We start from the raw sequence: 17,325 nt of genomic DNA, 5'->3' as shown, positions 1-17,325 counted from the left end.
ACTGTTGATCTTCTTCTTGCTCTGTCTATCGTGATTTTGTACTTCGTTCTGTTCTTCTTCTTCCTTCACTTATTTCACAATAATATCTTCTTATTCTCTGTTTCTGTCACTCTTTTTTCTTCTTCTTTTTCCTGATTCTGTATCTTATTTTTTGTTTCCGATTCTTGTCTTGGTTTTTTTTATCTTCTACTCTTTTCTGATTTTTTATCTTCTTATCTCGTTTTTATTGATTTTTTTGTGCAGTTAATCTAATAACAATATTTCTAATAGCCAATTACCGCTTGTTCCTGTTACAATTCTTGAAAGACTATTCTTCTCTTTATCGGTCACATAACCAGGTATTACTTTACATCTCTCCTTATTGCTTCTTATTTTTGTTTTTTTTTTCTATTAAAAATATTTCGTTCTGCTTTATTTTTATTTTTTTGTTTTTATTTTTTATGATTTTTCAATATGAAAATCATATAAAAATAAGAGCTACATTCTTTTCTTTAATAAAATCTCAAATATTTACAGTGATAGTGTGAATGAATGAATGAAAAAATTATGTTGAATTTTAATATGTTAATGTATTATGTTCATATTAAAAGAATGAATGAAAAAATTGTATTGAATTTGTCTCTTATTATTAGTTTGAACTAAAAATTAATATAATTAGTGAGTTTTGTTGCTGTTGCTCTTATGGCTGCTGTGTTTATTGTTGCTGATAATTTTTAGAATATGTTAATTATATAAGTTATTTTTTATGTGTTGTTTAGGGAAGAATGGAACCATCGGATCGCTCTGAGCAATTTAGACGATTTATTTTTTTTTATTTTATGATTCAGGCTAAGCTTGAAGTAGTAACGATATTAGTTTTGATATTTGCATTTTTATATTTGAGAAAAAGGAGAAGAGGACATTTGTTGATTAGGAATAGAGAAATTAATACTAATCCCTTAAGACGGAATGTATTAAACCGCTTAATAGGAGGGGGCGATAGAAATTGTATTTGGGAATTAAGGATGAGGTAGATGCATTAGGAAGATTGTGTGAGTTACTAAAAGTTCAAGGTGGATTAAGAGATGAATGTCGTGTAAGTATATCTGAACAAGTGATTACGTTTTTAATAATACTAGCTCATCATAAAAAGAATCGAACGCTTCAAGTTAGATTTTATAAGTCAGGAAAAACAATAAGTAGGTATTTCAACAAGGTGTTATCCTCAGTCATACATGTCCAAAGTCTATTGTTTGCAAAAGTTGTTCTTGTTCCAGATGACTGCATAGATCTCAGATGGAAATGGTTCAAGGTAAATATAGTAAATAATTGAGGTAGTGATTTTGTATAATCTATAATTTTGTATAGAATTAGTCTTGACACTTCAATTTCTTTGGTTTAGGGTTGTCTAGGAGCATTAGATGGAACATATATAGATGTGACTGTCCCTGAAAAAGATAAATCGAGATATCGAACAAGAAAAGGTAAGATATCAACTAATGTCCTAGGCGTATGCAATCGAGATATGAACTTTGTGTACGTACTTAGTGGATGGGAAGGATCCGCTTCGGATTCAAGAATCCTTAGAGATGCCATTTCACGTCGTAATAACCTCAAAATACCAATTGGTATGTAAGTATTAATTTTTAGGTAATAAAAACATTTCAATGTTTTTAGCTTATTCAAATTCCATAGTCCTCATAATGTATCTCTTTCGATTTATAGGAAATTATTATTTAGTAGATGCGGGTTATAGTAACTGCAAGGGATTTCTAGCACCATATAGGTATACTCGATACCACGTTCAAGAATGGGCTCATGGTAGAAATGCTCCTAGGAATTTTCGAGAATATTTTAACAAGAAGCACTCTTCGGCTAGAAACATTATTGAGTGCTGTTTTGGTTTATTGAAGAAGAGATGGGCAATTTTGAGGAGTCCTTGTTTCTACAAAATTAAGAAACAAAATAAAATAATTATTGCTTGTTGTCTACTGCAAAACTTTATTCGGTTTAATATGGAATTCGACTCTGAAAAGGACACATTTCTTGAAGAGGAGCAAGTGCTTATTGGAGATGATCATGGTGGCAACGAAGATGGCGATGATGACATGATTGAGAGCATATAGGGCAGCAATGATTGGACTGCTTGGCGAGACAATTTAGCAAACGAAATGTACAATGTAACACCCTAATATGCAAATCCTTATGCTCGAGTCATAAGTCAATGATATTATGGTGATACGACTCTCAGGTGGATTTTTAATATATAAATATAGGTAAATTCGAAAAGAATATTAATCGAGAAGCCTGAAAAGAGTAGAAATAAAATCGCGAAGACGTTTCACTCACGTTTCGACAACGAAAAGTTAAACTGTTAGCCCGAATGCGATATGCGGACAAGGCATAAAGGAGATAAAGAGATAGATAACAGATAGATATTTATAGCATAAGTAAATAGCCACTAGTCGCGGCCCGCGAAGTTTAGGCTGACTAGGGTACAGTAAGAAAGTAGTTGACAGCAGTATATCCTAATCTCTCCCAATGGAAATATAAGAGCCTCTATAGGCAAGTTCCAAAAGAGTTCAATACATAATATAATCTTTTCAAAACAAAGGTGGAGAGATTCTAAGCAAAACACAAAATAGAGAAAATAAATATCTTCGCCGTCTCTCAGGTGAACCACAGCTCACTTCTGAGCTCCTGGACCTGTATCTGAAAAACAAGAGATATATACGGAATGAGAACCCCGGGCCCATGGGTTCCCAGTACGGTAAAAGTGTCAAATAAATACAATGCACTGCAATAAAAACTCACTAAGCATCCTAAACTCCTTTTCACCCAGTATCCAGCCTAGATTCTCACTAATCCATAAATAGGCATCTGTCGTAAGGGGATACTAAATCTAGTTCATATCTCGTATGATTCCCAACTCGCTGACTCTCCCACGAATCAGATTCAGAATCATAAATAAAACCATCATCAGTCGTACTGTCTCAGCAATTCTATATCAATACATCATACCCTCACCCGGAGCTAGTGAAACCACATCACTGCGTCTACCCAGGGAGCTCAAATCATCTCAACCAATGATTATCATCATCATGCAATCGTATCATCAATTCATCTCATCAAGAACAGCCATCAACCTCCACCGACACTAACATGAGGGGCCTCTCAGTTGTAGAAACACAAGCAATACAGGCAAGTAATACACAATTAAGGTACAAGTAGAACAAGTAGCACATAATCAGGTAACATATCACATATAATGTAGAAATCCAAAACAAATAGGCAAACCCAAACAATTCAAACATATGCAAATGATGAATGCCTGCCCTATGGCTGATGATATCATCTGTCGGTTATCAAGCCAACCCGACGTGTCCGGTAGCTAACCCGGGCACAGTCTCTCTGTTGCGTATTAATATCATTAGAGGGAATATGTGCCCTGTCACCATTAGAGGGTATCTGCGCCCTGTCGCCATTAGAGGGTATCTGCGCCCTGTCACCCTTACAACCAGAGAGAAAACACAAGCATGCTTACATTCAACATTTTTCATCATTATTCAATTATCATTATGCCTTTATACTCAGCCATAATCCATAATGGCTTTGCCGTAGCTCGGCAATAGCTCAGCCATTCGGCTCACAGTTCAATCCAGAACTAGCCAATTTATCAACATGGCTCCGCCGTATCCGGCAATAACTCAGCCATCCGGCTCATGGTTCAATCAAGAACCAACCATTTATCAATAATTATAGCCCTTCGGCTCATGGCATACACGGTACTTCTACTGCCATCCTCCATATCTCATATAATCATCTTTGATCATCATTGATCACAACTTTTCCCTTGCTTCATTCGCAAGTTACCACATCCCCTAACTCTTTCCTCTTTGCTAGACATATCATAATGATTCAATACATAAGGGGTGAGATCGGAGGCTTAAAAGTATGGGATTTAGCTTTTAAAACTCACAAATCAACTTCGGGATGAAAACATGGCTACGCGCACGCGTACTTTACGCGCACGCATGGATGGCCGCAAAGCTCATCGACGCGTATGCGTCATACACGCAGACGCGCGGATTGAAACACATCCAGACGACGCGTATGCGTCGGCCACGCGTACGCGTGGGTGCATTTGCGCCCCAGGCACAAAACTGGCACAACTCTCGGGAAAATGGCTGGGCATTGGGTGCAGCGCATCGACGCGCACGCGCACACCACGCGCACGCGTGGATGGTGCCTTCTTGAAGAACGACGCGTACGCGCCAAGTGCGCCTACGCGTGGGGGGTCATTCTGCTAAAAAAAATTTCTAAGTTAAAAGCTGCAGAATTCACAGATTCAACCCCCAATCTTCCGACGGACATAACTTTCTCATTTTAAATCATTTTTCGCTCGTTCTTTAAACGGCATGGACATCCTGGATCCAATTTCACTTTTAAACAATTTTGGCACAAAACAGAAATCCGCAGTCCAATTTATGTCCCGTCAAAGTATGCCCAAAAACCATATTTTTCATAAAAACCACAAAGTGCCATTTTCAAACAAGCCATTTTCAACCCTTTTTCAAAATCAACCAAAACATGCCAATTTCATCCCTTTTCTTTGAAATTGATCAAAGTATATCAAAATCGACAATAAGCCTCCTCAACTCATACACTAACACATTACCACAATTCACAAAACCGCCATATAACCATTTTTACCCATTTCACACAATGGCTAAATTACAAACACATTAACATGTCATACATCCTTTCTCATCCCAATTTCTAACAATACTATTCCCAATCAATCCTCATTATACATAAACAATATCATACTCACTATCACATGGTTTCACCCACAAATCAACCTTAATAATTTCTCAAACATATATCACAACATACATATCTCTCATGCATCATCATACCATCAAGGCATCAATAGTCATGATCACATATATGACCACATAACATACCTCAACCAAAACCAAACATACCTCATCTACACAATTTCACCCAAAATTACCAAATTCCACACCTCAACCCCTCAAACCTTATTATTCAATAACCAACCCAATCATTCACATATTCATTATCTGAAATTCATCCAATCACTTGTGTCATCATACAATGCACACATCAACTTACCTTCCTTACCTCTTTCCGGCCTCCGGCCCAAAATTTACGGCCTCCGGCCCAATTTCACAATTTGAATGCATAAACCACAAATCAATACTCATTACCCAATACATCAAATTTCCAATACACCAAGCATACAAGGCCACACAATTCTTAACCCAATCATTAATTCACATTACATATCAACTATGCATATTAGTACCAACCATTTGCACAATCCAAACTTAATCCTAGGGCATCTAGCCTAGGAATTCTCATCACATCACATGGCACTTAAATGAAACTTAAACCGTACCTCTTGTAGCCAAATCAATTGAGCCTCTTCTTTAGAAGTCTCTACCAATCTTAGTCCCAAGCCTCACCAAAGCTCCTCAAGCAACACCAATCTCCCAATTGTGCACCAAGATCATCAAATACACTAACATAACCAATATCACATACATACATCAACCTAGGGCTCATAAAAATGACAAATCACAAGGGTTTGAGCACTTCTTACCTCAGCCCATATGAAGTAGGGATAGAACCCACTTGGAATCCATGTTGGAGTATCCCTAAACACCCAAAATCACAAGATTTCACCACTAACTACCCAAAAACGTGTAACAGTAGAGAATTTCGAAAACTGGGCAGAGATGAATGGAATACTCACCACAAAACTTAAATAAAATTGTAGAGGATGAGAAGAGCGACGCGTGGCCGCAAACGGCTCGTCAATCGGAGCTCCGTAGTTCAAGTTATGGTGGTTTGAAGATCAAAGAGAGTTAGGTTTTCTCTCTTCTCTTCTCTCTTCCCAATTTCAGCGCCCAACACCCCTTCTTTAGGGCAAAATGAGCTGAAATGCTCATAACTAATGTTTATATATGTTGGGTCTTGGGCCCACTTAGGCCCAGTTCACTTATTTTTGTCCGTTGGCCCAATTTTGGACCAAAACCTTTAAGATTAGCGCTCTAAGTCGCACTTCAAATATTTCTACCCCCATAATTATAATTCCTCATTTCTTAATCCTATTTACTCATAATCAATTTTCTCAGCTGCGGTACCAGACAGGTCTCATGTAAAACCCGGTTAATTAACGGCTAATTAGCCCATAAATGAGAATTTATTCTAGAAAGCCTAAAATGTGATTTTTATGGCTAAATGTTATAGAGGAGACTGAGACGAGAATTTTGGTACCAATTTTATAGAATTCGGACCAAGATTGGACCAAACGGGCCAAACCGGGCCAACCGGACCCAAAGTGGGCCCTTGGCCCAACTAAACTAAACCAAAACCCTAGTTTTCAGCACTCTCTCTCCTCACAACACACTCAAACACGCTGAAAATTGAGAGGAAGGGAGGAAGAACACTCTCTCAAGTTCTCTCCCTTGGTTGATTTTCAAACCACCATAACTTTTGATCTAGAGCTCCGATTGCCGCTCCGTTTGCGGCCACGCGTTCATCACGGAGAGCTCTACAAAACCCATATAATCAATCTTGAGGTAAGCCACAAGTTTCTGTTCGAAATTCCAGCCCTTATTTCCGAGTTTCATGGGTGAAATGTTGAGATTTTGGGTTCTTTGATGTTATAGGACCCAACTCTCTTGAAGGAGAAGGTTAATCTTGTCTCCTTGGACCTTGGGTGTGGTAAGATTCTCAATCCTAGTGTATTTTGTTGTTTTATGATGTTTGGGTTTTGAGATGTTGTGTATGGGTATGATGGTTGTGGCTTAGGTTGTGTATGTGTGGATATTGGAGCTTGATTGGTGACTTTGAAAAGCTTGGAAAGGGTTTGGTGGTGAAAAATCTGTTCTTGGAGGTGTTGAGGCCTTGAGAGCTTGTGGATAAGTGGTTTGGAAGTGCTCCGGTGGAGCTTGGGAAATTCGGCTAAGGTATGGTTTCGGTTTCCCGTATCTAATATGTAATGTGGTAGGAAATACTTAGGCTAGAGGCCCTAAGATAGGCATTGAATTGTTGATGTTGTTGAATGATTGAGATATATGATGTAGTCATATATGTGATGATGAATATTGATACCTTGGTGGTATGATGTATGGGAAATATGCATGTTGTGATATATGCTTGATGATTGGTTATGGTTGAATTGTGGGTTGAACCATGTTGATGGTGAGTATGATGTTGATTGTGTACAATAATGATTTATTGGAATTGGTGTTGTTGAGAATTGGCATGAGGAATAGTATATGATATGTCAATGTGTTTGTGTTTGAGCCACTTGGGTGAAGTGGGGTGAAATGATGAGATGGTGATTTTGGTAAATTGTGGTTATGTGTCAATGTGTGAGTTGAGGAGGCTTGATGTTGAATTTGATACATTTTGAATTGATTTCAAAGAAAAGGGATGAAATTGGCATGTTTTGATTGATTTTGGAAAGAGTTGAAAATGGTTTGTTTTGAAAATGGCATATTGTGGTTTTGTATGAAAATATGATTTTTGGGCATACTTTGACGGGACATAACTTAGACTACGGATCTCCGTTTTGTACCAAATCTGTTTAGAAATGAAATTGGATCCGGGATGTCCATGTCGTTCGAAGAACGGGTGAAAAACGATTTAAAATGAGGAAGTTATGTCCGTTGGAAGATTGGGGTTTAAATCTGTGAATTCTGCAGCTTTTAACTTAGAAACTTTTTAGCAGAATGACCCCTTGCGCGTGGGCGCACCTGGCGCGTGCGCGCCGATCTTCCGAAAAAGTGCCATTCACGCGTACGCGTGATGTGCGCGGGCGCGCCGATTGTGCTGCACCCAATGCCTAGCCATTTTCCAGAGAGTTATGCCAGAACTGTGCCAGTGTTGTGCCTGGGGCACGAGAACACCCGCGCGTACGCGTGGTTGACGCGTGCGCGTCGATTGGCAAACTTTTAATCCACGCGTTAGCGTGCATGACGCTTGTGCGTCGATGAGTTTTTGAGGCCATCCACGCGTGCGCGTGGAGCGCGCGTACGCGTGGCCCTGTTTTCATCCCAAAGTTGATTTTTGAGTTTTAAAAGCCAAATCTCATACTTCTAAGCCTCCGATCTCACCATTTATGTCTTAAATCATTATGACATGCCTAGCTATTAAAAAGGGGCTAGTGAATGAGGTAACTTGCGAGTGAAGCAAGGGAAAAATGAATGATCAATGAGGATCAAGATGATTAAGTGAGATGCGGAGGATGGAGGTGGAAGTGCTTGTTATGCCATGGGCCGAAAGGCTGTAATTGTTAATGAAATGGCTGGTTATGGATTTAACCGTGAGTCAGAATAGCTGTGTATGCTATGAATATTGGCTGGTTATGGATTTAACCGTGAGCCGGAATAGCTGTGTATGCTATGAATATTGGCTGGTTCTGGACTGAACCGTGAGCCGGATGGCTGATATGGATGTTGATCCATGGATGAGGATTCATGCATGTTTATGCTGAATTATTGATAATTGTGATTTGCACTTCCACTATCTGAGATACGAGTTTCCCTGGGTAGTAGCAGTGGCTAGCCACCACGTGCTCCAGGTTGAGACTTGATACTCTGGTGACCCTATGTCGTAAGTGTGGCCGGGCACTGTGAAAGACCCGGATGAGCTCGCCCCCGAAATATTCACCAGTGAGGGTGATGGATATGGATCATGTTTATGATCAAGTTTATAACGAGTATAACTCGAGTTGGGGATGCGCGACAGAGGGACAGTCCAATGGTTAGCGACCAGGACTTGTCGGGTTGGCTCTATAACCGACAAGATGATATCATCGGCCACTAGGGACAGGCATTCTGTAAAACCCGGTTAATTAACGGCTAATTAACCCATAAATGAGAATTTATTCTAGAAAGCCTAAAATGTGATTTTTATGGCTAAATGTGATAGAGGAGATTGAGACGAGAATTTTGGTACCAATTTTGTAGAATTCGGACCAAGACTGGACCGAACGGGCCAAACCGGGCCAACCAGACCCAAAGTGGGCCCTTGGCCCAACATAACTTAACCAAAACCCTAGTTTTCAGCACTCTCTCCTCATTTGTTACACACACAAGCTGAAATGGTGGAGAGGAAGGGAAGAACATTCTCTCAACTTCTCTCTCTCACTTGATCTTCAAATCACCATAACTTTTGATCTAGAGCTCCGATTGCCGCCCCGTTTGCGGCCACGCGTTCACCGCGGAGAGCTCTACAAAACCCATATAATCAATCTTGAGGTAAGCCACACCTTGCTGTTCGAAATCTCAGCCCCTATTTTCGAGTTTCATGGGTGAAATGTTGAGATTTTGGGTTCTTTGATGTTATAGGACCAAACTCTCTTGAATGAGAAGGTTAATCTTGTCTCCTTGGACCTTGGGTGTGGTAAGATTCTCAACCCTAGTGTATTTTGTTGTTTTATGATGCTTGGGTTTTGAGATGTTGTGTATGGGTATGATGGTTGTGGCTTAGGTTGTGTATGTGTGGATATTGGAGCTTGATTGGTGATTTTGAACAAGCTTGGAAAGGGCTTGGTGGTGAAAAATCTGCTCTTGGAGGTGTTGAGGCCTTGTGAGCTTGAGGATAAGTGGTTTAGAAGTGCTCCGGTGGAGCTTGGGAAATTCGGCTACGGTATGGTTTCGGTTTCCCGTATCTAATATGTAATGTGGTAGGAAATACTTAGGCTAGAGGCCCTAAGATAGGCATTGAATGGTTGATGTTGTTGAATGATTGAGATATATGATGTGGTCATATATGTGATGATGAGTATTGATGCCTTGATAGTATGATGTATGAGAAATATGCATGTTGTGATATATGCTTGATTATTGGTTATGGTTGAATTGTGGGTTGAACCATGTTGATGGTGAGTATGATGTTGTTTGTGTACCATGATGATTTATTGGAATTGGTGTTGTTGAGGATTGGTATGAGGAATAGTATATGATATGTCAATATGTTTGAGTTTGAGCCACTTGGGTGAAGTGGGATATAATGGTGAAATAGTGATTTTGGTAAATTGTGAGTTATGTGTCAAAGTGTGAGTAGAGGAGGCTTGATGTTGAATTTGATGTATTTTGATTGATTTCAAAGAAAAGGGATGAAATTGGCATGTTTTGATTGACTTTGGAAAGAAATGGAAATGGCTTGTTTTGAAAATGGCACTTTGTGGTTTTTATGAAAAACATGGTTTTTGGGCATACTTTGGCGGGACATAACTTGGACTACGGATCTCTGTTTTGTACCAAATCTTTTTAGAAATGAAATTGGATCCGGGATGTCCGTGCCGTTCGAAGAACGGACGAAAAATGATTTAAAATGAGGGAGTTATGTCCGTTGGAAGATTGGGGTGTAAGTCTGTGAATTCTGCAGTTTTTAACTTAGAAAATTTTTAGCAGAATGACCCCTTGCGCGTGGGCGCACCTGGCGCGTGCGCGCCGATCTTCCGAAAAGTGCCATCCACGCGTACGCGTGATGTGCGCGGGCGCGCCGATTGTGCTGCACCCAATGCCCAGCCATTTTCCAGAGAGTTATGCCAGAACTGTGCCGGTGTTGTGCCTGGGGCACGAGAACACCCGCGCGTACGCGAGGTTGACGCGTGCGCGTCGATGGCAAGTTTGGAGTCCACGCGTAGCGTGCGCGACGCTTGCGCGTCGATAAGTTTTTGAGGCCATCCACGCGTGCGCGTGGAGTGCGCGTACGTGTGGCCCTGTTTTCATCCCAAAGTTGATTTTTGAGTTTTAAAAGCCAAATCTCATACTTCTAAGCCTCCGATCTCACCATTCATGTCTTAAATCATCATAATATGCCTAGCTATTAGAAAGGGGCTAGTGAATGTGATAACTTGCGAGTGAAGCAAGGGAAAAATGTATGATCAATGAGGATCAAGATGATTATATGAGATGTGGAGAATGGTGGTGGAAGTGTTTGTTATGCCATGGGCCGAAAGGCTGTAATTGTTAATGAAATGGCTGGTTATGGATTTAACCATGAGCCGGAATAGCTGTGTATGCTATGAATATTGGCTGGTTCTGGATTGAACCGTGAGCCGGAATGGCTGATATGGATGTTGATCCATGGATGAGAATTCATGCATGTTGATGCTGAATTATTGATAATTGTGAATTGCACTTCCACTATCTGAGTACGAGTTTCCTTGGGTAGTAGCAGTGGCTAGCCACCACGTGCTCCAGGTTGAGACTCGAAGCTCTGTTAACCCTATGTTGTAAGTGTGGCCGGGCATTGTGAAAGGCCCGGATGAGCTCGAACCCCCGTAACTATTCACCAGTGAGGGTGAAGGATATGGATCATGTTTATGATCAAGTTTATAACGAGTATAACTCGAGTTTGGGGATGCACGACAGAGGGACAGTCCAATGGTTAGCGACCAGGACTTGTCGGGTTGGCTCTATAACCGACAAGATGATATCATCGGCCACTAGGGACAGGCATTCATCATATGCATACTATATGAATTGTTTGAGATTGCCTATTTGACTGCATATTACTTGCTAATTGTCTAAATGTCTTAACTGCTACTATTTGTATATTCTTTGTTTGATATATCTGTGTTTGCTATAATATACTCCTGCTGGTGGTTGGGAGGTTTGAAGGAATGAGAAAGGGAAGTATTAGTTAGACTGAAGGATCTTTAGTCAGATGCCCTTATATGGTTTAGCTTGTTTATAAGATTTGATATTATCTGGGGGGAGTTATAAGATTGCCTTTGGCTTTCCTCTATTATTATATATTATATATGTGGAAGCTGTTACCATGCTGGGGACCTCTGGTTCTCACCCATGCGGATTTTGTGGTTTTCAGATGCAGGACGTGAGGTTTCCCGCTGAGGCATGCTGGAGACTTCTATACTTGCGAAGATCCTTTGTTCTCGGGGCTATTTTTGGTTTATATGTTTTGTTTAGATACTTTTATCTCCATTAAATAATACAAACTGTGATGACTCCTTTTATGGGAGAATTTTGGAGAATAGGTTTTATGTATTTGTGTCCCTTTGGGTTTCCTTTGGGGTTTTCCTTATTTTATTATATGTATATATTGTTATGCTCGGACCGGGTATCTTCGCAGCCGGATCTTGAGTCTTGATATTCCTGTTGTTGACACTCCTTTATATATATAATCTCGCGTTGGTTTATCCTTGTTCGTTACGCTATCGATCGGAGTGTTGCGCTTTTGAGTTGCGGTTTTTGTTTACCCCTTTTTCTACAAAGGCTCCTAGTTATAATTAATCATTCATACTACTATACGTACTAATTTTTATTTTAGAGGTCGTAATACCTTGCCATCTCTGAATTATGACTTAAGCATAAGACTCTGTATGGTAGGGTGTTACATTTTGGTATCAGAGCAGTTCGTTCCTGTAGAGCCTGAGGGATGGACTGACTATGCTTCTGTGCATTCTCTGTGTGTGTGTTATGTGCTATTAGTATATCTACTTGATATAATTGGCATAAACATTCATGAGCATGCATTTGGGACTTTGAAGTACTAGACTTCCGATATTGAGACTGATCAACTTAATATCGATTGTTTGGTATGTATAGGAACCAGATGGCGCCTCGTGGACGCGGTAGAGGTAGTGCGAGAGGTCGTACGAATGCTCGTGCACCGGAGAATAACCCTCATGACCCGGTGAACTTCATGACTGCGTTGGAGAACATGGCTGCTGCTATGCAAGCCACTGCTGAGGCTCTTGGTCAACAGATGAACAACCATGGTAATGATGGAGGTGGAGTTCAGGGCCCAATGACACTGGCAAACTTTTTGAAGGTGAATCCACCTAAGTTCAAGGGAACTACTAGTCCGACTGAGGCTGATACATGGTTTCAGGCTATAGAGCGAGCGTTGCAAGCGCAAGTGGTGCCTGAAGGACAGCGTGTCGAGTTTGCTACCTATATGCTTGTCGGTGAGGCGTCGCATTGGTGGCAAGGTATCCGACGTCTTCTGCAGCAGGGTGATGACTATATCACCTGGAATGTCTTTCAAGAAGAGTTCTATAAGAAGTACTTTCCGACTTCTGCTAGGACGGCTAAAGAACTTGAATTGTTACAGCTGAAGCAGGGTACTATGTCCATATCAGAGTATACTGACAAGTTTGAGGAGTTGTTCAGGTTCTCTCGTATGTGCCAAGGGACTACGGTGGACTATGAGGAATGGAAGTGTGTTAAGTATGAAGGAGGACTCCGGAGTGATATCTTCAGTTCAGTGGGACCAATGGAGATTAGGACTTTCTCCGAGTTGGTGAACAAGTGTAGGGTTGCTGAAGAGTGTGTGAAAAGGGCAACCGCTGAGAAAGGGAGTCAAAGGGGATCATTCCCACAGAACCGAGGGAAGAGCTTTGCACCTAGAGGTTCGTCTTTTAAGAGAGGAAGCTCTTTCAGGAGGCCCAACAACAACAACTCCCAAGGAAAGAAGTTTGGGAAACAGCCTCAGAATGATCAAGCTTGCACTAGGTGCGGGAGTCACCATCCGGGAGCTCCATGCAAGGCCGGATGGGGTTTGTGCTACACTTGTGGAAAGGCAGGGCATAAAGCTGTGAATTGTCCTGAGAAGCAGAAACAAGGTGCTGGAAAGGCACAACAGACTGGTCGGGTGTTCACCACTTCAGCTGTAGGAGCTGAGGGATCCGAGACACTTATTCGAGGTAACTGTGAAATGAATGGTCAAATTTTAAATGCTTTATTTGATTCGGGAGCATCACATTCATTCATTGCATTTAAGAAAGCTCATGAGTTAGGATTGAAGATTGTAACCTTAGGTTATGACCTAAAGGTATATAATGCTACCCATGAAGCCATGGTAACTAGGCTAGGATGTCCGGAAGTTTCCCTTAGATTCAAGCAGCGTGATTTTGTTCATGATTTAATCTGCTTGCCGATGATTGGTCTTGATCTTATCTTGGGATTGGACTGGTTATCTAAGAACCATGTTTTACTAGATTGTTCTACAAAGTCGGTGTACTTTATGCCGGAGGATACAGAAGGGCCGGTCGTGGTGAATAATTATTACTTGAATTCGATGATGGTGAATTGTTCCGGAACCGAATGTCAGGGTATCTTGTTGTTAGCCGCGGGTGTTTCGGGTGATGATCAAAGGTTGGAGCAGATTCCGGTTGTGTGTGAGTATCCGGAAGTGTTTCCCGATGATATTGATGAGTTCCCACCTAACCGAGAGGTTGAGTTTGCTATTGAGTTGGTGCCCGGGGCGGGACCAATCTCAAGTGCTCCTTATAGGATGTCACCGTTGGAGATGAACGAGCTAAAGTCTCAGTTAGAGGATTTGTTGGGAAAGAATTTTATACGACCAAGTGTTTCTCCGTGGGGTGCTCCAGTGTTACTGGTGAAGAAGAAAGATGGGAGTATGCGGCTCTGTGTGGATTACAGGCAGTTGAACAAGGTTACAATAAAGAATAAGTACCCATTGCCGAGAATTGATGATCTCATGGATCAGTTACAAGGAGCTGGAGTTTTCTCTAAGATTGACTTGCGATCCGGTTATCACCAGATAAGGGTGAGGGGCGAGGATATCCCTAAGACCGCTTTCAGGACTCGTTATGGTCACTATGAGTACACCGTGATGTCTTTTGGGTTGACGAACGCTCCTGCGATATTCATGGATTACATGAATAGAGTCTTCCGTCCGTTTCTGGATAAATTCGTTGTTGTCTTCATTGATGACATACTGATTTATTCCAAGACTGAAGAAGAGCATGCGGAACACTTGAGGACCGTGTTGCAGATTCTAAAGGAGAAGAAACTCTATGCAAAACTATCTAAGTGTGAGTTTTGGAAGAGTGAGGTGAAGTTTTTGGGCCATGTGGTGAGTAAGAAGGGAATAGCAGTAGACCCAACTAAGGTGGAGGCGGTGATGGATTGGAAACAACCAACCACCATAACAGAGATAAGGAGTTTTCTGGGTTTAGCTGGCTATTACCGAAGGTTTATCAAGGGCTTTTCACAGATAGCTTTGCCAATGACAAAGTTAACCCGAAAAGACACTCCGTTTGTTTGGACTCCTGAATGCGAGGAGAGCTTTCAGACATTGAAGAAAAAGTTGACTACTGCACCTGTGTTAGTGTTACCCGAGCCGAACGAGCCTTTTGAGGTGTATTGTGATGCCTCATTGAAGGGTTTAGGGTGCGTGCTGATGCAGCATCGTAATGTGGTGGCGTATGCCTCACGACAGTTGAGACCTCATGAGGTTAGTTACCCTACGCACGATTTGGAACTCGCTGCGGTCGTGTTTGCCTTGAAGGTGTGGAGGCATTATCTCTATGGGGTTAAGTTCCAAGTTTTCTCTGATCATAAGAGCTTGAAGTATCTCTTTGATCAGAAAGAGCTCAATATGAGGCAGAGAAGGTGGATGGAATTGTTGAAGGACTACGACTTTGAGTTGCATTACCATCCGGGAAAGGCAAACGTAGTGGCAGATGCATTGAGTCGGAAGTCGTTTTATGCGGCTTGGATGATGCTTCAAGAGGAGAAGTTGCTCAAGGGATTCGAGAGTCTGAAAATTGGTGCTCGAGAAGTATCCGGAACCTTGTGTTTGAGCCGATTAGAAATCTCAAGTGATTTTAAGTCCGAACTCCTAAAGGCTCATCAAAATGATGAAGCATTATGGAAAGTGTTACCGGCCATTGAGCAAGGGAAACAGTGGAGAGTGTCGGAAGAAAAAGATGGGTTATGGAGATTCAAGGGTAGAATCATTGTGCCGGATGTTGGCACTTTGAGGCAAGATATTTTAAAGGAGGCACACAAAAGCGGATTCTCCATTCACCCGGGAAGTACTAAGATGTACCATGATTTAAAGGCGATGTTTTGGTGGCCGGGTATGAAGAATGATGTGGCGGGATATGTTTCAAAGTGCTTAACTTGTCAAAAGGTAAAGATTGAACATCAAAGACCTTCCGGGATGTTGCAACCTTTAGAGATTCCACAATGGAAGTGGGAAAGTATTGCAATGGACTTTGTGTCAGGATTGCCAAGGACTAGGGCTGGTTTTGATGCTATTTGGGTGATTGTGGACCGACTGACGAAGTCAGCTCACTTTTTACCCATTCGGATGACTTACACCCTTGAGGAGCTAGCACGGTTATACATAAAGGAGATTGTGAGACTTCATGGTGTACCTGCTACTATAATCTCTGATCGAGATCCTCGTTTCACTTCAAGGTTTTGGGGTGCATTTCAGAAAGCTTTTGGAACCCGATTAAGCTTGAGCACGGCTTACCATCCTCAAACAGATGGTCAATCTGAGAGGACGATCCAAACACTAGAAGATATGTTGAGAGCTTGTGTTTTGGACCAACCGGCGAGTTGGGAACGGTATATGCCATTGGTGGAGTTTGCATACAATAATAGTTATCATGCGAGTATCGGAATGGCTCCGTATGAGGCCTTGTATGGGAGGAAATGTCAATCTCCGCTATGTTGGTATGAAGCTGGAGAGAAAGGCTTGCTGGGGCCGGAAATGATAGCTGAGACTACTGAACAAGTCAAGAAAATCCGTGACAGGATGCTTACGGCGCAGAGTCGTCAAAAGAGTTACGCCGATCAAAGGCGAAAGCCCTTAGAATTTGAGGAAGGAGACCATGTTTTCCTTAAGGTTACTCCGACTACTGGAGTAGGTAGGGCGATTAAGGCAAGGAAGTTGAATCCTCGATACATTGGTCCATTTCAGATCCTAGAGAGGATTGGACCGGTGGCGTATCGGATGGCTCTACCACCTCATCTTTCGAACCTGCACGACGTGTTTCACGTGTCGTAGCTTCGGAAGTACACTCCTGATGCTAGTCATGTGTTGGAACCTGAATCGGTTCAGTTAAGGGAAGATTTGACGCTTCCAGTGGCTCCGGTCAGAATTGATGATACTAGTATCAAACGGTTGCGTGGAAAAGATGTTTCACTAGTCAAAGTGGCATGGAGTCGAGGCGGTGTTGAGGAACACACTTGGGAACTTGAGTCAGAGATGCGATCGGATTATCCGCATTTATTCTCAGGTAATTGCATTTGAATTTTGTGGGCAAAATTCCCAATTAGGTGGGTAGAATGTAAAACCCGGTTAATTAACGGCTAATTAACCCATAAATGAGAATTTATTCTAGAAAGCCTAAAATGTGATTTTTATGGCTAAATGTGATAGAGGAGATTGAGACGAGAATTTTGGTACCAATTTTGTAGAATTCGGACCAAGACTGGACCGAACGGGCCAAACCGGGCCAACCAGACCCAAAGTGGGCCCTTGGCCCAACATAACTTAACCAAAACCCTA

At 41.6% G+C, this 17,325-nt stretch overlaps 1 protein-coding gene across 1 annotated transcript; it reads left to right on the top strand.

The window, feature by feature from the left end:
* Positions 1-1,064: 1,064 nt before the first annotated feature.
* LOC130963368 (protein ALP1-like) lies at positions 1,065-2,105 on the top strand. Its single transcript, XM_057889492.1, has 4 exons — positions 1,065-1,075; positions 1,183-1,291; positions 1,382-1,607; positions 1,705-2,105. Exons 1-4 carry the CDS (start codon positions 1,065-1,067, stop codon positions 2,103-2,105), a joined length of 747 nt encoding a protein of 248 aa, XP_057745475.1.
* Positions 2,106-17,325: the final 15,220 nt, after the last annotated feature.

Source organism: Arachis stenosperma, chromosome 2 (genome assembly GCF_014773155.1).
Source record: "Arachis stenosperma cultivar V10309 chromosome 2, arast.V10309.gnm1.PFL2, whole genome shotgun sequence".
Classification (NCBI taxonomy): Eukaryota; Viridiplantae; Streptophyta; class Magnoliopsida; order Fabales; family Fabaceae; genus Arachis; species Arachis stenosperma.
This window is presented reverse-complemented; position numbering and strand designations above follow the sequence as displayed.